The 21,381-nt window shown below is 40.2% G+C and overlaps 2 protein-coding genes across 6 annotated transcripts in view; both read left to right on the top strand.

Annotated features, from left to right (window-relative positions):
• Positions 1-8,361, top strand: part of NDUFV2 (NADH:ubiquinone oxidoreductase core subunit V2) — a 34,421-nt gene extending 26,060 nt beyond the window's left edge. For 2 of the 3 annotated variants that reach the window (XM_025364900.1, XM_025364899.1), the window contains 2 exons: positions 519-595; positions 8,211-8,361. In XM_025364900.1, coding sequence (XP_025220685.1) covers positions 519-595; positions 8,211-8,304 — 171 coding nt within the window. In that variant the 3' untranslated portion in view covers positions 8,305-8,361. Of the gene's footprint in view, positions 1-518; positions 596-3,086; positions 3,092-8,210 lie in introns of all 3 variants that reach the window. The other variant, XM_025364901.1, reaches the window with a different exon arrangement.
• Positions 8,362-11,123: 2,762 nt separating this feature from the next.
• The window catches only part of ANKRD12 (ankyrin repeat domain 12), a 134,319-nt gene continuing 124,061 nt past the window's right edge, over positions 11,124-21,381 (top strand). The window contains exon 1 of one of the 3 annotated variants that reach the window (XM_025364896.1): positions 11,124-11,329. The gene's annotated coding sequence lies outside the window, so the exon portion shown is untranslated. Of the gene's footprint in view, positions 11,461-11,936; positions 12,242-21,381 lie in introns of those variants that run through there. The other 2 variants (XM_025364897.1, XM_025364898.1) reach the window with 2 other exon arrangements.

Raw genomic sequence — 21,381 nt, 5'->3', positions numbered from 1 at the left:
TACCTTGACATTGTTCTACTTTATATATTTTCTCATTAATCCTCAAAAACATGCTGAATTAGGTTTACAAATAAACTTGAGGAGGCTGGGTAACTTGTCCAAGATTACTAGCTAGTAAGTGTTAGAGCCGGAACTCAAATGCAAATATGTTTCAATTCAAAGCAATATGCTGTATTGCCTCTTCAGCTGCAGCTCTTGTTGCATATTATATTTAGCAGTGTGTACTATATATAGGAGTTACTTCATTGTTGATGCCTTGGTAACTATCTTGTGAGCTGAGACAGACAATAAAATAACTGGCATTAGGGATTTACAGATTTCAGCAGTAGAAAGTAATTTTGTGCCAGGCGTGGTAGTTCATGCCTATAATCCCAGCACTTTGGGAGGCTGAGGCAGGAGGATTGCGTAAGCCCAGGAGTTGGAGACCAGCCTGGGCAACATAGTGAGACCTTGTCTCTATAAATATATTGATATAAAAGAAAGTAATTTCAATATGACTATTGTTAATTTTTTTCCAGGAGGATTTGACACCTAAGGATATTGAAGAAATTATTGATGAGCTCAAGGCTGGCAAAATCCCAAAACCTGGGCCAAGGTATGCTTTATTTATATGTAAGAAGTTTTAGTGGCTCACCTAAATTAATCTTTCACATAAACTTAATTTTAAAAATTTGATACCTTAAGTTCATAGGAATTGGCAGGAGCTTTGGATAGTATTATCTGTATGAATGTCATCTACAGCAAGAATTTTTTTTTTCTAAAACCATGTCTGATAATTATCTGATACCTATCTGAATATTTATAGAGAAGGAAATTTTACTACAAATAGAAATCTATTCCATTATTTAGAAGTTCATACTGATAGAAGATTGACCCAAAGACTATCTCCTTCTTAATTTCTACCTCAAAATCCAGTTCTGCCCTTTGAATCAACAAAAGGTAATGTTAGTACCTCTTCCAAATGACAGCTCTTCAGTTATTTGACATAGCTACCCTGTCTTCCCCGTATCTTTTTCTTAGATGGAATATCCACAATTGTTTCATTGTTTTTCTCATATGACATAGCTTTGGTCTCCCTCCTCTGGGTTTTCTAGTTGGCTAGTGACTTTAATGCTTTAATGTGATGCTTAATCATGTTTTTTTTTAAAAATATTTTGAGACGGTGTCTCACTCTGTCACCCAGTCTGGAGTACAATGGCGCAGTGGCACCATCTCGGCTCACTGCAAGCTCTGCCTCCCAGGTAGAAGCGATTCCCCTGCCTCAGACTCTGAGTAGCTGTTGATTACAGGCACCTGCCACCACGTCTGGCTGTTTTTTGTATTTTTAGTAGAGATGGGGTTTCACCGTATTAGCCAGGTCTCCGATCTCCTGACCTCGTGATCTGCCCACTTTGGCCTCCCAAAGTGCTGGGATTACAGGCGTGAGCCACCACGCCCAGCCTAATCATGGTATTTTGAGATACATACTGAGCAGCACAGAGCATTATGGGACTGCCTCCTTTGTTCCAGACATTATGCTTGTAATAATTCTGCCTAATTACATCAACTCCTACTTCAGAGACGTTACGCAATTAACTGCACTTCATAATACATAGATCTTTTTCTATTCAGTTTATCCAGGTTGCTCCTATCCCATACTTGTGTTATATTAATTACTTTCCTTTCAGTTATGAACTTGAACTTTTACTTTTAAACAAACCCTTATTCCATATATAAGTGTTAAATCACTCAAAATTCTCTCTTAATACTAGCAAATGTTTGCATGGTTTTAGTCATAATCCCTCAAATTTTTTGTGTTTATATATATAAATTTTTTCTTCCCTCAGCACATCTGGAGGTTTTGATGTCCATACGGTAATTTTAATGTTTTAAAACAGCTGTGATGTGCTCTTACTCCAGTTTTAAAATATTTTTCTTAAGCTTTATTTATAAATAAAAATTCCCTGAAGTAGAATTACTAAGAGGTTATGAGTGGTTCTATAGTTTGCTAAAACTACTAATAATACCCTACTTAATGAGAAATTGAGGTCGATTCAGGATAACTTAAGTTTTGTAAATGTTAGCTGACCCCTGTTGACCATTACTTTCTTTTCTAAGAAACACATACTGTTTTCAACACCCTGGGCGTATAGAATTGAATTTCCTTAAGGAGTTTTGGCATTTTCTTCCTAATTCCTCACTTGCTTGGGTATACCCCCTTTTTTAGGAGGTAAATCATTTCCCTGGTGAAAAATCATTCTCCTTTATGGAGGCAACTGAAGTGAAATCTTTAGTCATCTAACATTACAGTATCTTTTTAGCTAGTGCCTCTGTCTTTTACTTATTCTTGCTTTAAATAGACACTCTCCCCCCACTAAAAGTACAAATTCCATAGTATTTTCCACAAGCTTCACCTGCTTTTTAGGAGTCAGGTATTTTAAAATACATGCATGCTATTCTTAGGTTTGTACTTCAACCCATAACTTCTTTCACCTTTTGGGTACTCTAAAGAATATCTCAAGTGCAGATTTCCTTGTGAAATCCACTTGGGTTCTTTAGATGGCCCCTCTCTTCTGATTAGATGTTTTAAATTCTATAGTCATAACTTTGGTGTTGGGTTCCCCCCCCCACCCCCAGATGGAGTCTTGCTCTGTCACCTAGGCTAGAGTGCAGTGGTGTGATCTCGGCTCACTGCAACTTCTGCCTCCCAGGCTCAAGCGATTCTCCTGCCTCAGTCTCCTGAGCAGCTGGGACTGTAGGCATGTGCCACCATGCCCAGCTAATTTTTGTATTTTTAATAGAGACGGGGTTTTACCATGTGGGCCAGGCTGGTCTCGAACTCCTGACCTCAAGTGATTTGCCTGCCTTGGCCTCCCAAAGTGCTGGGATTACAGGCATGAGTCACCACGCCCGGCCACTTTGGTGTTTAGAATCTTCTGCTTTGCTTCTTATGAACTGTGGGATCTATGGTTCACAACATTAATCCAGTTATTACTCTCCTGCCACACAAATTGATAGTTGCTTTGTCTACTTTGTTATGTCACATTACATTACATACTCAACAGTCATTTTTTTCACAAACTTTTTTTGAGTGCCTGCTGTGTCAGGCATTGTTTTAGGTTGCGCGTACAATTACGAACAAAATAAAGTTCTCATCTTCTAGTGATGGAAACAGATGACTAGTGTAATATGTGAGTGATAAAAAGGCTACACAATAAAATGAAGCAGGGTTAGGGGATAGATTGGGAGTAAATTTAGTGAGGAGAGGCCTCTTAGAGGTGGTAACATTTGTGCCATGAACTGAATGAAGAGCTAGAGGGAACCATGTGAAGTGGAAGGAACAGTGTTCCAGGGAGGGGAAAGAGGATGTATCAAAGTCCTGGAAGAAAAGTAAGGTAACAGTGTGACTGCAGTGAGGTGCTCAAGAAAGCAAGCAGTGGAAGGGGTCAGAGGAGATAAGGCCCAGATCAGTAATCTGGGCTGAATCTTAAATATAATAAAAACTGTTGTTGGAATGTTTTCAGTAGGGAATGAAATGAGCAATCTTAAAAAATATTGTCATAGTTGCTATGTGGAGATTAGAATTTAGTAGATGTGTGGGACTAAGGATTTATGAGTGAGTTCCAGCTTTTTGGCTTGAGCATCTCTGAGGTTCCTTTACCGAAAATGGAGATTTGTGGTAGGGCAAGTTCGGGGAAGAAAAGTCCAATTTTGTTTTAGACATAGTAAGTTTGGGATGCCTGCTAGACATCCATGGTGTGATGCTGACAGGTAGATATGAACCTGGAACATAGGGAATAGGTTAGGGCTGGAAATGCAAATTGGGGATTCATCAGTGATTAAGGGTAGTATTTAAAGTTATAAATCCGGATGACATCGGGGTGAAATTAAAATCTGTTATTTGTAATATGAGGTACTATAACATTGTACTTTAACAATAAGCAGGAACTAAGTACTCAGTTAAGCATTTTCAACAACATCTGATAATAATAGGGATGTTGTTTATCAGTAATCATGAATAGTTTTTCACTGAGATTTTCTTGATAGTGTTCTGGATTTGAACCAGATACTTTAAAATTATTAGTGTCTGAATCTACTTTTTTAACTTACTACCTCATTTAAAAAGCAGACAAAAGTCTACTTAGGTTTCAATAATTGCAAGCATCCACCAATGCTGTATTATATAAAGCTTGTATTTGGACATAGCAATACTAGAATGTCTTGTCAGCATATGAAAACAAGATCTTTTCACTTTACTTACCCAGTATCTCGGATATATAGGATAATGACAGAGACTGGGATAGCAATAACCATAATACAGTTATAGTTAACTCTTTAACCAAAGCTGTCTGATCCGTTTTTATTGGTATTTTAATAATAAATATCTCTGCTCTTTGAAAGAAGTACTAATGGTGAGTCTCTGTAATGAAAAACCAAGAGGAATTAAACTGTTTCAATAGTAACTGATCCCTGAGTACCACTGCCAGGTCTTATCCTGGCCAAAATTAGTAAAAGATTGATGTCTATTTGTGGTTGAAAACTGCTTTTGTATTATCGTTGGTGAATGACCACTGAAAATATTAAAGCAGTGGTAAGATAGTACAGTTGACTCTTGAACACTATGGGCATTAGGGACATTGATTGCTTATGCAGTTGAAGATCTATGTGTAACTTTTGACTCCTCCAAAACTTTACTGATAGCCTGCAGTTGTCCAGAGGCCTTACAAATAACATAGCACATATTTTGCATGTTGTATTATATATTGACTGTATTCTTACCATAATCTAGAAAAAGTAAAATGTTATTAAAATCATAATGAAAATATATTTACTCTTCATTAAGTGGATCATAATACAAGTCTTCGTCATCATTTCCATGTTGTATAGGCTGAGGAAGAGGAGGGGTTGGCCTTGCTGTCTCAGAGGTGGCAGAGGCTGAAGAAATCCATGTATAAGTGAACCCATGCAGTTCAAAACTGTGGTGTTCAAGGGTCAGCTGTACTCTCTTAAACTTGACATTACTAAATATGTTTGTGCTGAGATTGTTCTTATTTTCAGTGAATTTAAAGTACTGAAAAATTCTAAACTTGTTTTCAGGTTACTAATAGGTAGAAAGTTTTTAGCGTGGATTAGTTTATAACTCAGTTTAAATCCAATTTTAATTCTGCATATTTAGTTTATAAAGACATTTTAAATTTTGCATAATTCCATGGGGTGCAGGTAATATCTGAGATGTAAAAAATACAGAGCCAGGCTATAGTTCCAGTGCGGCTGGTAGATGACTCTAGACAATAGTATCACTTTTGGTTTTTTATACTAAAAGTAGGAACAGTGCTGGATATAGCTCAGCAATAGTAAAAAGATAAGCACTAAACTTTCATAAAGTGATTTGTGTACACAAACTACTTTAAGCCATGAAAGTTTACAGAAAGGCCAAGTTTTCTAGAATGCAAATGAGTTAAAATGGTACGCATACGTATAGTGTTGGAATGACTGACGAACCATACTTTTTGAATTTTAATGAAGACAAGGTAATTATTAGATGGCATTTTAAGCACGAGATATCAGGAAAATCATTTTTTGTTTAGTAAGTGAAAAACACTAGTGTAAATTGTGGCTGTCAGGTGAGTGGATAGGGCTAGCTTACTGCCTCTTGAGTGTTCTGAAGCATGTTTACAGATGAAAGGGGGGGTTACATTTTTAGTAGATTAAACAAAATGATAGGCTTTATTGGAGGATTTTGTAGCCTTTGTAGTATTTTAAGGTATACTGTGTGAATGGCAAGGAAGGGAGGTTTACAGCCAGACATACTGGATCACTGGAACTTCCGTTTTTCTAGACAATGCCATGGGATTGTAATTTTATGGAACAAACTTTAGGAAATGACCAAATTATTTTTAAAGGTACTTCCGGCCAAGCGTGATGGCTCACGCCTGTAATCCCAGCACTTTGGGAAGCCGAGGAGGGCGGATCACGAGGTCAGGAGATCGAGATCATCCTGGCTAACATGGTGAAACCCCGTCTCTACTAAAAATACAAAAAATTACCCGGGCGTGGTGGCAGGAGCCTGTAGTCCCAGCTATTCGGGAGGCTGAGGCAGGAGAATGGCCTAAACCCGGGAGGTGGTGCTTGCAGTGAGCCGAGATCGCACCACTGCACTCCAGCCTGGGTGACAGAGCAAGACTCCATCTCAAAAAAATAAATAAATAAAATAAAATTACTTCCATATATAAAATTGTATAATCCTGTGAAGAACTCAGGAAGTACTTACGATTAATTCTCCCATTTATTGTTCCGGAAACTTCAGTTTTTATAATCTTCCTAAATTGATCCTTTGTGTTGAAAAACTGTGTGTCGATATTAAGGAGCTTATTAATTTTAGAAGATCCGTATCTATCCAAACTGGTAAGACACTTTAAGATACCAAATGCTCAGCTTTCAGAAGACATCTAAAATGAAACTTTCAAATCCTATTCCATTCTGACATTTGATCAAGAGAAAAGTTTTAGGCAGAAAAGAAAACAGGTAGCTGAGCTTAAACCGTAAGAAGAAACCTAGTAAAGGCGAATAAAGTTTCTCCAAAATAATTTCATTGGCATTTAAAGAGCAGCAGTGGTGCCTATCAATAGATAACATAAAAAATTACAGGCCGCGCACAGTGGCTCACCTGTAATCCCAGCACTTTGGGAGGCTGAGGCGGGCAGATTGTTTGAGCCAACAAATTCACGACCCGCCTGGGCAACATGGTGAAGTCTCGTCTCTACGAAAAATACACAAATTAGCCAGGCATGGTGACGCACACCTGTAATCCCAGCTACTCGGGAGGCTCAGGTGACAGAATCACCTGAGCCTGGAAAGTCAAGACTGCAGTGAGCCTTTATTGCATCACTGCACCCTAGCCTGGGTGACAAAGTGGGATCCTGTCTCAAAAACAAATAAAATTTAAAAATTGCAAAATATAATACTTTTTTTTTTTTTTAAGTTAAGTATCATTTTGCTGCTTACTCTACAAGTTTCAGGCTCTTACAATATATGACTGCTTTTTGATCTGTTTTTGTAGTGAACAAGACCTGTAATCCAAACATATTAACTGATTTCTGACTTTGTAGACATTGTTCATTACTTAGTAACTTGTATTATATGCTGTGATATCTTGAAAGATCTTATAAATATTATGTGGTGTCACTTTCCAGGCTCCAACAAAAAATGATTTCCTAGGGCTGTAAAGAACAGACTTAAAGGATTGATGACACAATGTGAAGGGCAAAGCCAGAGGGGGTTGAAAAGATATAAACTGAACAAGTTCTTTCTTTAGGTAAATCTGTGGCAGGAACAGGTAAATTAGCAAAGCCAGGCAATAGTGGTGGACGGGTGACATGATATGGTAAGCGCTGAGCTGGGCTCTAGAAACAGAGGTCAGACAGGGCAGAGGTGCGCAATTACCTGGGAAAGTGTGTGTGGGGTTGACAGACAGGTTCTTCTCCCTCTATGCTGCCTGTCTTCATAAATTGCTCCATCAGGACTTGTTCTTGTTTGCTTCCTTTTGTGGCTGCTGTGGCCATCCTGGTTTGGAAACTTTTCCAGAAAATTACTGCTACTAATACAGTCTTTATAACACATAAATACAAACTGATTTTGACTTCGCTGCTTCTAAGGGACATTGTCCCAAATCGTATTTCCTCAAGGAATCCAGTTTCTCTCTATTTCCAAATACTATATATAAGTGTGTGTATTCCCTGTATTCACTGTGACTGTGGATCTCGATCTAAATAAAATTCAATTATAAGAAATACAGTGCTCTAGTTTATTAAAACATGGTTTTTAAAAATGTTCTCTGGGGTTGGGTATTTTTGCCATAGTTCTTTGCTTTGATTCTTGGGTAGATGCTGAATCTCCCAAATTTGGTTTCTCATCTGTAAAATAAAGTCAGTATCACTTGTCTTGTGGCATTGTAAAGATTAAATGAGCTAATGTATGCATACTGCTCAGTAAATAGGAACTATTGTTAGTGCTACTTTTGTATTTTTTATGTTTATGGTGAAGTCTGATGTTTTTCCATATTTAGGAAGAGAAGATCTTGCATCACTTGAAATGTTTGAATTAAATAATCCATGCTAGTTCTTGGGGTAAAAATAGTTACTTAACTGGGCTCTTGTGAGGTAACAATTACAATTTAAGTAGAAATTTAAAAATGTTAATCATTAATAGTTTAATATTACTTTTCATTTCAGGAGTGGACGCTTCTCTTGTGAGCCAGCTGGAGGTCTTACCTCTTTGACTGAACCACCCAAGGGACCTGGCTTTGGTGTACAAGCAGGCCTTTAATTTATATTGAACTGTAAATATGTCACTAGAGAAATAAAATATGGACTTCCAATCTACATAAACTTTTTATATTATGTTTATTCTGCTCTGTGTACATCCTCGTGGTAACCTTAGCAACTTGCAGCTCTAAGTATTATGTCATAATGACAGAGGACCATTTTAAAGTCTTCTATCTATGACTGTGAAGACATTACATAATCTAGTTAACAGTTACTCTGGTGTCACCCATTTTCAATTTCCAGATTGCTTTTATCAAGATCAGGTTACTGTGAAGTAAAAATTTGGTCAAATTTCACGTTTTGCTTTCCCATCTTTAGCCACAGCCAAGTTTTAAGTTAACATGATCTTTCTATAAACTTTTGTCAGTGTTCCCTGTAAACATTATTGTATTTACAACACATAATGGTTACTGTATTTCCAACTGGTGAGACCTCAAGTGCACTGTAGGTTTAAGGAGGATATGGTAGGTTTAAGGAGGATATGGTAATTGTCTCTAGTCTCTAGAAGCATTACCTTTTTTTTTTTTTTTTTGAGACGGAGTCTGGCTGTGTCTCCCAGGCTGGAGTGCAGTGGCGCAATCTCGGCTCACTGCAAGGATTACAGGCATGAGCCACCGTGCCCAACCGAAGCATTACCATCTTTAGAAAAGAAAGGTCCAAAACACTTTTGACATTATCCTTAGCTATTCTGACACTGCAAGTACACAAAAAAATAATTGGGTGAAGGTATTGGAAGCATGATTGTATACACTCTGCAGTGGTATGGATATTACAACTTAGAAAAAAGGATAAAACCATTTGTGTATTAAGAAACTAGCGGTAGGCCGGGCGCGGTGGCTCAAGCCTGTAATCCCAGCACTTTGGGAGGCCGAGACGGGTGGATCACGAGGTCAGGAGATCGAGACCATCCTGGCTAACACGGTGAAACCCCGTCTCTACTAAAAAATAACAAAAAATTAGCCGGGCGATGTGGCGGACGCCTGTAGTCCCAGCTACTCGGGAGGCTGAGGCAGGAGAATGGCGTGAACCCGGGAGGCGGAGCTTGCAGTGAGCTGAGATCCGGCCACTGCACTCCAGCCTGGGCGACAGAGCAAGACTCCGTCTCAAAAAAAAAAAAAAAAAAAAAAGAAACTAGCGGTAGTACATTAGTTTTACAAATAGGATTAGCCAGCTTTAATGCATGAATAAATTTATATATATTAGATTTATCTATCCTTAATTTCTCAAAGTCACTTGTACTTGAAACAGACCATTCACTGTTTATTTTTTTTTTGAGACAGGCTGTGTCTCCAGGCAGGAGTACAGTGGTGTGATCATGGCTCACTGCAGTACTCTGGCCTCAGAGAGGTGCCACCAACCTGGTTAATTTTAATATATTTTTTTAGAGACAGGGTCTTACTATGTTGCCCTGGCTGGTCTCAAACTCCCAGGCTCAAGCCATCTGCCCGCCTCAGCCTCCCAAATTGCTGGGATTACAGGCATGAGTCACCGCGTTCGGCTATAATGATTATTTTTAAGTATATCTTTAAGAATTTTTTTTTTTAAATTGAGACACGGTAAACAAGAGTTAATTTTCCAAGTGGCACAAAAAAGTAATGAAAATGTCCTAGCCTGGAGCTCTCTTGACTTTCTCATAGGCGACTTTTTCTTTGTATTTCACATCATAAATAACCAAATTAAATGTAACACTATTCCACCTCTAGCCGTAAGGTGCTCTCTTTCTAGTCTTGTTGACCCTAATGATTTGCAGGTGGGAGAAATCGGGAACCTAGGAAAGGGAAAACTCCTGATCTTTAATGCAGGTTTATGCTTTATATAGTAATTTGATGGGACCTCGCCGTCCCTGTCAGGTCTGAATGTCATTTCATCTGCTGTGATCACATCTGAACCCTCAGTTCATCAAGACTAAAGGACAGTTTAACATAAACTTGTAACTGCATGCAGTAAGTCATAAACGGACGCTGTTGTTGCAGATTAACCTCTGCGTAAATAATACGCGCCCAGAAGGAAGTGAGCACACGGGGTTGCCACGCTGCGACGGTCAATTTTCCTCAGGCACCCTTCCCAGTACCTGAGCAGCTCCCTCTCGAATCCCCAACACTACGTGTGGGAACGTGCACTGAATTCCTCTTTAAAGAGGCCACTGGAAGGCGTGGCTGGAAGGGGACGCGCTCTAGATTCCCTGGTCCCAGGGCAGGTGGACGCTACTGCGCTTTCGGGGCGGGGCCCAGGGCTCCACCTGGGGCGGGGGGCCGCGGGCTCTGGGCGCAGATGCAGCTTTTCCGGCCTGGTGCGGGGCCAGGCGGCCGCCGCCGGCTTCGCGGGGGAACTTCGCCTAGTCCTCGAGCTGCGGTCGCAGCGTCATTTTGCCTGAGTTGGATCACGCTCGTCCACCCATCCCGTGTAAAAATAACAGGTGTATACCCTATGTGGGGATCTTCATCGCCGCCTTTTCCAGAAGCTTCCAGTCACAGCCACTGCCACGGTCGCCACAAATGCTACTGCAGAGCCCGCTTGCCCAGCAGCGTCAGCGGCGCCTGCCCTGCCTCTTCACCCAGCCTTTGATTCCCCCTCCTTTGTCGGATGGTGTCTGCGGCGGGGAGGCGGTAACACTAGCCCGAGTGGGGCGTGGAGACCGACTAACACAAAGGGCGGGGTTCCGGCCCGCACCCCTCCGCCGCCTGCCGCTTGGTACGTCCCGCTTCCCCGCCCTGCAGCTCGCGGAGCCTGGTTAAGCAGCAGGAGGGGCGGGCGCCGGGGGGCGGGGCGGTCACGCCGCCCGTCCCGTGCCCGCGGGAGTCACGTGTCCGCAGGTGTCACGTGCTCGCGTCGCAGCCAATCGCGGGGCGGCCCTGTCCTGGGAGCGAGGAGGCTGTGGTGAGAGACGGACCGAGACCGGAGATGTTTTCAAGCCCGGCCCCGGCGGTGTTACAGGCGGTTGCAGCGGCGACGAAGACAACGACAGCGACGGCCACGCCGAGGCACTCGTTCCGGGGGTGAAGCCTCCTGCGCCGGCCTTGCCTCGGGTCCGTGCGGGTGAGGGGGGCGTGGCGACAGGAAAGGAGGAAGGAGGGGCGCGGTTTCGAGCTTGTCCCCGGCGCCTGGGAGGAGACCCCCTCAGTTCTGCGCTGCTCCCGTTCCCCCACCCCAGAGCAAGGTAGGGGACGCGCCCTGCCCGCCCCACCCGGCCCCGACCCGCCGCCCGCCCAGCCTGGCCCGAGCCGCAGCCCGCCTGACAGTGACAGGCCGTTAGTGCCCCCCGGCGCGGGTCCGCCGGGGCCCCGCCTGCCGCCGCTGCCGCCGCCCCTCCCCGCGTCTTGAGCAGCCTTGGCGCAGGTGGGAGCCGCCAACTGGGCGGGGGCGCCGCGCGGGGCGGGGCGGGGGCCGGGGTGGAGGACCGCGAGCTGGCCTGGGCGCGGGCGCCCTCACCGCGGCTGTCGGGGCTGGGCTGCCGCCGCCTCCCGGAACATGGCGGGGCCGGAGGAGCGTGTGCGTGCGAGTGTGAGTGTGCGCGGCCGAGAGGGCGCCGCTGGCGTGCGGCGGTCGGACCCGCGGGGGCGGGGGCGCGCCTGGCCCGCCGCGCGTTCCCGTCGCTAGCCGCCGGGCGTGCGCCGACGCCGGGAATTCTGCTAGGGCCGCTCGGGCCCGGAGCGTTGGAGGTACCCGGGTCCTGGGAGAGGTGGATGAAAGCAAGAAGGGGAAATTGCTGCTTTAGTAGTGTACGGGGAAAGAGCTGCCACTCTACAGTTCTGTCTTAAATGTCGGCGTAATCTAACCTTGCCGCATTGGGCAGGCGGTTCATCGTTTTTCAAGTGCCCACTTGAGATGCTTCAAGACCCCTGGAGCACGTCAGGTGCTTAGATCTCGTTTTGAGGAGTGATGTGGAATGACGCATCCTTCCAGATCCCAAAGCGTTGAATCAACGGTTGTACAAAGAGGTATCCGAAGCTTAGCTGACAGCTGTTTTAGTAATAACAGTAAGACGCTGTCTGGGATAGGAAGTTACTGTTGCACTCGTTGAAACCTTAGGAAACATTTAAAGCAGTGTTGTCACAGGCATTGTAATTTCCACTGGACACCCGTGGTTAAACTGCGAACTAAGGTGAAGTGTGTTGCACATCCAGTGCTGTGTATGTAATGGTTCGGAATTATCTCTAATCCTAAAGTTGAAATGAGCCTGCATCTTCCGTCGTGTATTTCGTTTTCATTTTAGAATGGTTTGTGTAAATTATAAAGAAAGGCTAGGAAAATAGATATTTTAACATAAATTAACTGTTTATTAACAACATATGCACGGCTGGGTGCAGTGGCTCATGCCTATAATCCTAGCACTTTGGGAGGCCGAGGTGGGTAGATCACCTGAGGTCAGGAGTTCGAGACCAGCCTGACCAATATAGTGAAACCCCATCTATACTAAAAATACAGAATTAGCCAGGCGTGGTGGCGCATGTCTGTAATCCCAGCTACTTGGGAAACTGAGGCAGGAGAATCGCTTGAACCCAGGCGGCAGAGGTTGCAGTGAGCCGAAATCGTGCCACTGCACTCCAGCCTGGGCAACAAGAGTGAAACTCCTTTTCAAAAACAAACAGAAAAACAAACAAAAAAACCAAAAGCATATGCTGAAGTAGGACGTTAAAAATCTTGGGCACAGATCTGAGTTTCTTCAATTGTTATACAAAGCCTTTCCTGGAGATTAGCTCAGAACTGGCCGAACATATGCTCTATTGGTGCCAGGTGGCTTAAAAGCAAAATGAAATAGTGTCCACTGTGTAAGATGAAGTCGTTATATTAACTAATCTTGTTGAGAAAAATCTTTAATTTGGGTTAAAAGCGAAACCTTTAAAGATTTGAAATATTTTCCCCTGGAAATTATAGACAAGGAGATAGGTTTTAGTGCTTCAGAATATTTTATTTGATACAGGCACTGAATACATTTCTGAAGCTCTACAGGCATCTTGGCTAAGGTCAAGTTTAACTCGTTATGTGTTTTATGTTAGAGATAGACGAGATGTTAAAATGGAAGGAAAATGAGTGTTAAGTATACTTATGTAGGATACTTTTAATGTTCTTAATCTCATAGTTCTCATAGTAGTTGTTAAGAATTAGTTATTGGAATAGTTTCATGAACTACACAGAACTGGGAAAGTGGAAATCTCTGGGTGTGTATTCCATGAAGAATATTTGAGGAGGAGTAAAGAGAACAAAAATATTCAGACGAGGAAAGAATTTAGCTGAAAATATATTGTGCAGACTTATACTGGTTTGTTAATACCGAAGGGGGAAAAAAAGCCTGAATTTTATTTGCAGACTAGTGTCCAGCTGGTAGAATGAGTTTAAAAGGAAGATGTTTTTATCAAGCTGTCGATACTACTTTTTCCCTATAGAAGTTGGAAAACTTGACTGATACTCTTTTGAAGTAGATTGGAGAAATGGTAGGATATTTGGAAAACACTTCGTTGGAGAAGAGATTTTTATTCTTAAAAAAATATTAAGAGTGGTTGTAAAAGTATCATTTTGATTTCTTGCTATTAGCTGACACGTAAACTTTTCTTTAAACCATTCTTACGTTTTAATAGCATTATTTCAGTCCAAAAAGAGGATGGTTAATGGAGTCATTTCCATCCTAGTTCATAAGAGGTTTCTCCTACTACTTTCTGTATATAGACTTAGTCATGTTAAGGTAACATGTATCACGTGGTCGTGAAGACTTTGTCTAATAATTGCTGTAGGTTGCTTAAGAGCTATTGACACTGCTTTCTAACTTGGAATTTGTTGCTAACAACATGTATTTGTAAAGTGCGTATACCTTATAAAGGGTACAGTGTTGAGATTTATCCTTGGGACTGGAAGGGACCTCTGATTTTCTTATTCGTTTTCTTTATTTTTACACATGAGAAAATAAAGGTGAAAACACTTGAAGCTAGTCTGCAGCTAGTTAAAAACAACCTGTGGTTTGACCGAGAGGTTTCTTTCTGTGAAGATGCTAATTTGCCTCTTCAGAAGTTTTATGGAGTTGTGGAAAGGACATTGAAATATAAGTGAGAAGGCCTGGGTTTAAATTCTTGATTTATCACTTCCTCACTTCCTAACAATGGTTTTTGACATATCGCATTCACTTTCAGAACCTTGCCTTCTATCAGCTGCAACTTTAAAAATACAATAATAATAATAACTTTGCCTTCTTAACCTGCAAAAGTAATTTTCCTGCATAATTTAATGTTATTCTGTGGAACAAATGAGAATATTTTAGAAAGCACATTGTATACTGTAAACTTCTGTACAACGTGGTGATGTTATTTTAAAGAAAATACAATTCTTAAAGCATAACAAGGTGTTTAGATCCCTGAATTTTTGCATAGCTCTAGCTTTGTTTTCATCTTCTGCTGTTTTGCAGATTATAACTCCTGTAGATACATTTTCTGATCCCCACTTAGTTCTAACCTTAGTTAAGCTGCTTATGAACATTTTAAATATTGCAGTTATTAATCTGACTTTCCCTGGAGAATATGAAGTTTCTTTAGCATTTGAAAATATTCTCATACATACTCATGCATTCATAATCTGTTTCTGTAACAGACAATGGCTTTTTAAAAGTAATAGTGAAAGTAATCTTAGTAGCAATGTTAATTTGACTCTTGCTAGTTTTCAGATACGCAGAAGCAGGAGATGATTTCCTTTAAAAACTCGTCTTTGAATAGTTCATGTTAAGGTTATCTGGTATATCTAAAATATTTAGAAGTGTTAAAAACAGTTTTTGTTTGCCTTTGCTGTTAAGTTTGAAACTTCTTAGTGCTGTAAATTGATAATCCTGGAAACCAACATCAGTATTGTAGTATTACATAGATTATCGGAGTTTTTATAGTTTTGAAAATAAAGCTACTAATAATCATAGATAATATTTGCTGAACACTTAGAATATGCAAATCTCCGTTTTAAGTGAAACAGTTTAGGTAATTTTCATAATAACCTTGTAAAATGGAGAGGAAACTGAGGCTGTGAACAGTTATGTGATGTGTAGATTTTACACACTAAATAATAGATTTCATTGTCCTGTTTTATTAACCATTTATCTGCTGTGCCTCTAATTAAGTTGGTTTTCTAAGAGTTTTAAGGCAGGGATTCTTAAATTCCAGATTTCATGAAAAACGTTTGGGGGACAGCTATTCTACCTTCTTGGTGGTTCGGGAAAAAAAAAAAAAAAAGAAGTACCTTTATGGGAATCATAGAACGTAGGCCAGCAACCCTTTTTATGAGATGCAGATATACTTGTTGCTGTGGTGGTGGTTTTTTATTAGTTGTCAGAGCACATTATTCTTACCAGCTACGGAAAGGGCCATGGTTGTTGGCTATCCTAACGAATTCCACCTTTCTATTGATACCATTCTTCTAAAGAGACATTCTTTCGTCACAGTGACTGAAGAAAAAACTAACCAAACTCATTTAGGACTTTCATAAGGAAATAGATCCAGCAATAGAAAATTTGCTGAGTTTGTCCAGCTTAGAAAACAGTATCCAAGATCAGGTTTTCTGATTGGTGCGATCCTCCAAAATTCTAAGAAACTTAAATTCAAACATAAGTCCTTAGAAAATTCAGTTGTAACATGGAGACACTTCCAACTTGAAGGAGGTAGATTATGAAGCTGCAAGTTACAGGCTGGAAGTCATTTCTTTTTCTTTGACTTTAAAAAAATTCTAAAAGTTAAAAAAATTGTGTCATCTTTGGCCAATTCCTTAACATCTGTTTATTGAGCTAAAATTGTTTCAAAATATGTAATAGTTTACTTTTCTGGTTATCAGTGTGTATTTAGGCCATAACTGGGAAAAATAACACAAATGTTAGCGATAAGTACATTTTTAACTACCCTGTGTCTGTTATCTATCTTATTTTGACAATATAAGATTAATAATCTCTAATAATATGCATAGGTTGGGGAATTGTTAACCTTTCAAAATAAATAGGGTTTTTTTTGTTTGTTTGTTTTTGTTTTGTTTTGTTTTAGAGCCAAGGTCTCGCTATGTTGCTCAGACTAGTTTTGGTCTCGAACTCCTGACCTCGAGCAGTCCTCCTGCTTCACCCTCCCTAGTAGCTGAGATTACAGGTCTTAGCCACCTTACCTGGATATATAGTCTCTTATTGTAACAATAGCAAAGAGTTATAATAGACCTCTGTAGCTTCTCAGATTTCAGATTGTTCCTCCCACATAGGAGTTTTGTCGGCATTCTAACTTCTAATAGAGAACAAAAACCATTTGTGGCTCTCTCTTCTGCCTAGAAATAGCTATATTGACTCTCAAGATAAAAGAAAAGTAGTACCTTAAAAATTGCAGTGCTTTGTAGTTCACACAGTGCTTTTTACATCTGATTCTCTTTTGAACCTCACAGCTCAGTAAGGCAAAACAAGGATTGTCAGGTAATCTGATGATATTGAGCCGTGGATTGAATCCAGGTTAAAATTATCTGGAGTAATGTTAGATTCCTTTGAAATTCACTCATGAAAGAGAAGCATTAGCAAACCTAAAGGAAGAGAAAGGAGAGACATGCACTTTTATTTTCTCCCACAAAATTCAAATTGTACACAACTTTCTATTCTGTTTACCTCTTCTGAAACAGAGTAGAGGTAAACATTAAAAACATTCCTTGTACAGCTTTAATAATTAGTGGTAATGGGCCAGGCGCCTAGTGGCTCCCTCCTGTAATCCCTGCGCTTTGGAAGGCTGAGGCTGGCAGATCATCTGAGGTCAGGAGTTTGAGACCAGTCTGACTAACATGGTGAAACCCCCTTTACTAAAAAATACAAAAAAATTAGCTGGGCGTGATGGCGCACCCCTGTAATCCCAGCTACTTGGGAGGCTGAGGCAGGAGAATTGGTTGAACCTGGGAGGTAGAGGTTGCAGTGAGCCAAGATTGAGCCACTGCACTCCAACCTGGGAGACAGAGCGATGCTATCTCAAAAAAAAAAAAAAAAAAATTTAGTTGTAATGGTTAATGATGATAAAGACGATTAGATAAGAAAATTAAAATTTCATAACACATTTCCTACCGTAATTTGCACAAGAATATTGTAACTAGGAATAAAGCCTTGACTTGCATTCCAGTGTTCCATGTTAGTCTTGGAACCACTGAGTTAAAATAAATCCTTTCTACCAGAGTTTAATTCTCACTACTTGGGAGTTACTTGGTAATCAAGGAAAAGAACTTCTTTTGAGCTTCTGTATGCTGCATACTATTAGATACCTTCATATATGTTACATGTAAGTGCAGATATCTTAAATATCTAGTTAAGAAAACACTTCAGAAAGTTGTCAGAATATCTCTAACTGGATCTTTTTTACTCAAGAACTTAAGTTGAAATTTATAAATTATATAAATTTAAGTTTGTTACTTTGAGAAATTTTTTCTTAAGATCAGTCCAATTCACTAATGTATTTATAGTTGACGTGATCATCCAGTAGTGGTTATTCAGCCTTCAGAAATTATGCTTATGTTCCAGGATTTGTAAAAACATATCAGGAGTGAAGAACCTTTTTTTTTTTTTTTTTTTTTGAGATTAAGTCTCACACTGTCGCCCAGGCTGGGGTGCAATGGCATGATCTTGGCGTACTGCAACCTCCACCTCCCGGGTTCAAGCGATTCTCCTGCCCCATCCTCCCCAGTAGCTGGGATTACAGGCACCCGCTACCATGCCTGGCTAATTTTTTGTATTTTTAGTAGAGATGGGGTTTCACTATCTTGGCCAGACTGGTCTCGAACTCCTGACCTCGTGATCCACACACCTCAGCCTCCCAAAGTGCTGGGATTACAGGCGTGAACCATTGCTCCCTGCCAAGAATTCTCTTTAAGCTGCAGTTGTAAGCTGCAGTTGAATATGACCAAACACCCCCCCCACCCCCCCCCTTTACTGTGTTTCTATTTGTCCTCATGTTATTGAAAGTAAGCAAGAATGGTTGACAGCAAATTGGCTTACTCATTCTTTCCCTTGTCCTTTATCATCCTTTGAGGCTCCTCCTCTTCCTTCAGGCACTAGCGCTCTTTCTTGGAAGGGCCCATTCAAAATTAGTCTATACTTACATAGAGCCTTACATACCTATATTTGTGGTGTTAAACTTAAAAATTATATTACTTTCATTTTACATTAGCTAACGCCTGAGAAAATAATCATTTGCATTTTTTTCTACTGTGACTTGACACATCATATCCTTTGGCCATTTTTCTTTTTTTCTTACTCAAAACTTCTAGGAGTAGCAATCAATGATTTAAACAAATAATATTTTGACATTTTTATTAGGGTTTTACAGCATGCAAGTATTGTATGCTATTGTTTAAAGACTGTAATAAAAGATTATTAATTTTCCAACCTCCTTTTGCATAATCTTTGTATATTAGTGATTATTAGTCTTCTATATGTTACAAATTTTATTTTATAGCACCAGTGCCCCTTCAGAAACCCCAGAAGAAACAGGCTGTCTCCAGAGTACTACTCCCTTATTGGAATGGTTACTCTTTATGCTCTTTTATTATTCCATTCACACTCCTAGTCTAAGAATTTCCCCTCCCTATAGCTTTTGTATACTCACATGTTAGGGTGGGAGTAGCAGAAAACGGAATCTTTTGAGCATAGGGGAAACATGTACTCTCACACTTGAGTCATATTCATTAGGAAGTGCTAATAGACTGGCAGAGGTATAATTACAACTACTCCATAGTTGATCATAGGCAGCTAAGGTTCAAGTTAAATCATTTAAAGTTACACATATCTAGTAAGTGATGGTGACTGTATTGCTTCCTTTCAGTACTGCACCTTCAAAGATGATGATATTAAAAGAAAAGATAAAATGATAAATTTAGACACTTTAGGGGAAAATATGTAATTTGTATTATGATTATGGATTTTTACAAGGAGTAAAAAGTGAAAAGTTATGAAGTGTTCAGTCTGAAAATGTAATGGGTTCTTGAATTTGAAAGTCTCTGGAATTTTTATCTTCTCATTTCTGAATTTTCCAGTTTTACCACAATGAACAAGTACTGTAGATATAATGAAGTTTTTATTAGTTTTATTTTTAGATATGGGTTCTTGCTCTATTGCCCCTGCTGGAGTACAGTGGTGCCATCATAGCTCACTGCAGCGTCAAACTCCTGGTCTCAAGGAATCCTCCTGTCCCAGCCTCTCTTGTAGCTGGGATTACAGGCGTATGCCACCATGCCAGACTCTGGATGTAGTGAAATTTTAAACACATAATTAACAGTTTTTAAAGGAAAGTCTCTAGGTACAGCACTACATTTAGCATTGTTGAGGCAGGGATTTGGGAAGATACAAGTGAAGGCAATATTATAGTATATGTCTCTTTAAGAATTCACACTCAGGAAACAAAATACAGACATAATCACATAGGAGGATAGTATTATTCCTTAATCATCCAAATTGCTTTCTAGTTGATGTGGAAAGGAACATGGTAAGCCGTGTAAAGACACAAATCATTCTGTTTTGTTCTCTATTCCATCGTGTTGTAAATGGTTAGCATATATTTATTGAATCAATGAGAATCACCTCAGTGACAGTGGCAAGAGGATGGTCTGACTGGCATAAGAGGATGAACTGGGACTAAAAGTGGGTAGCAGTTGAGAACAGCCACAATTACTAGGATGAGGGGCTTAATAAAAATTAATTTCCAAGGTGGGAAATGATATAATACGCATTTTCTTAGAAAGTAATTCTAGAGGTATAGAATTTAAATAGGAGGTAACTATTTAGAAAGGTTCTTAAGGTTTTAGGCCCCAGTTGTAAGCAGATATCTGAAGACGGCATTCTCTGTTTATGGGCAACTTAAAATCTAGCAAGAAGAGGTAATTACCTAAAATCAAGATGCATAATTAGGAAGAGGTTCTGTGTGTATTTTGAAGTTGTAGATTTTTTGGTAAATATGAGTTCAGGGAAAAGGACCTGTGTGTTTTAGGTACTGAAATAGGTCTCTTCAAAGAGGCCGAGAATCACTGACTTGGAAATGTAGGTTCAGTTTTTGCTGTAGAACTTTTAGATTCTTAGTCCTTAATTTCTTTTTTAGGCGTTACTTCTTATAATACAATTCCTTTAGTAAACCTGCTTAACATTTGCACCATCAGTGACATTTGCCTTTTTCTCCCCCGATTCAAAAACATTTGTGTGGTTATATGTCAGAAAGTGTTCTATTTTAAAAATAAAACCAAGCATGGCACAGTGGCACATGCCTGTAATCCCAGCTACTCCAGAGGGTTGAGGTGGGAGGAGCATGAGTTTGATCCCAGCCTGGGCCAAAATAGTGAGACTCCATCCACAAAAAAAGGAGTTTTGGCTGGGCACAGTGGCACACACCTGTAATCCCATCACTGTGGGAGGCAGAGGTGAGAGGATTGCTTGAGGCCAGGATTTTGAAAGTAGCCTGGCCAACATAATGAGCTTCCATCTCCATAAAACTAAAAAAAAAGTAAAAACCAACCAAATACACGCTTATTCTTTTGCGTTGTTGTTGGAGTTTTCAGAGTATCAGCTTTTTCATACTACTTTCTTTCAGCTATTAGAATACAGTGAAATTACTCTGTTCTGGTCCTTCATTACCATATTTCTCCTTCTTCTCATCAACATGCTTTGTCAGGGAAAACAGTTTATAATTCTAAATGACTTTGGTCAGAAGAGCTACCAGTGACATATAATGCTACATTAAACCAGTTTAAAGTGTGTTTTCCTTTGAATGCCCTGGAATGTACAGTTGTTCTGAAATCTAGTGTATATTGTAGGAGGTAGGTTTGTGTTGGAGAGTAAGCAGGATAAAGAAAAAGGTAGCAGATCAAGACTAAAATAAAGGCCCAAACAATTCAGTCCTGGTATAGTCATGGAAGTGTCAATTTTAATGTGTAATTTGAGCAGTGTTATAACCCATCATATTGTTGGATCAGGGTGGAAATGATGTTGTATGTAAGTTAGAAATACTTTGTTACTTGGATTGCTGTCTCGTAGGGATTGATTTCAGCTCTCCACAACTGCATCAAGAATTTGGACATAGTTTTTAGGATCTCAGGCTTATGTTGCAGAGGCAGTGATTATTGT

This window comes from Theropithecus gelada, chromosome 18 (assembly GCF_003255815.1).
Source record: "Theropithecus gelada isolate Dixy chromosome 18, Tgel_1.0, whole genome shotgun sequence".
Lineage (NCBI taxonomy): Eukaryota > Metazoa > Chordata > Mammalia > Primates > Cercopithecidae > Theropithecus > Theropithecus gelada.
This window is presented reverse-complemented; position numbering and strand designations above follow the sequence as displayed.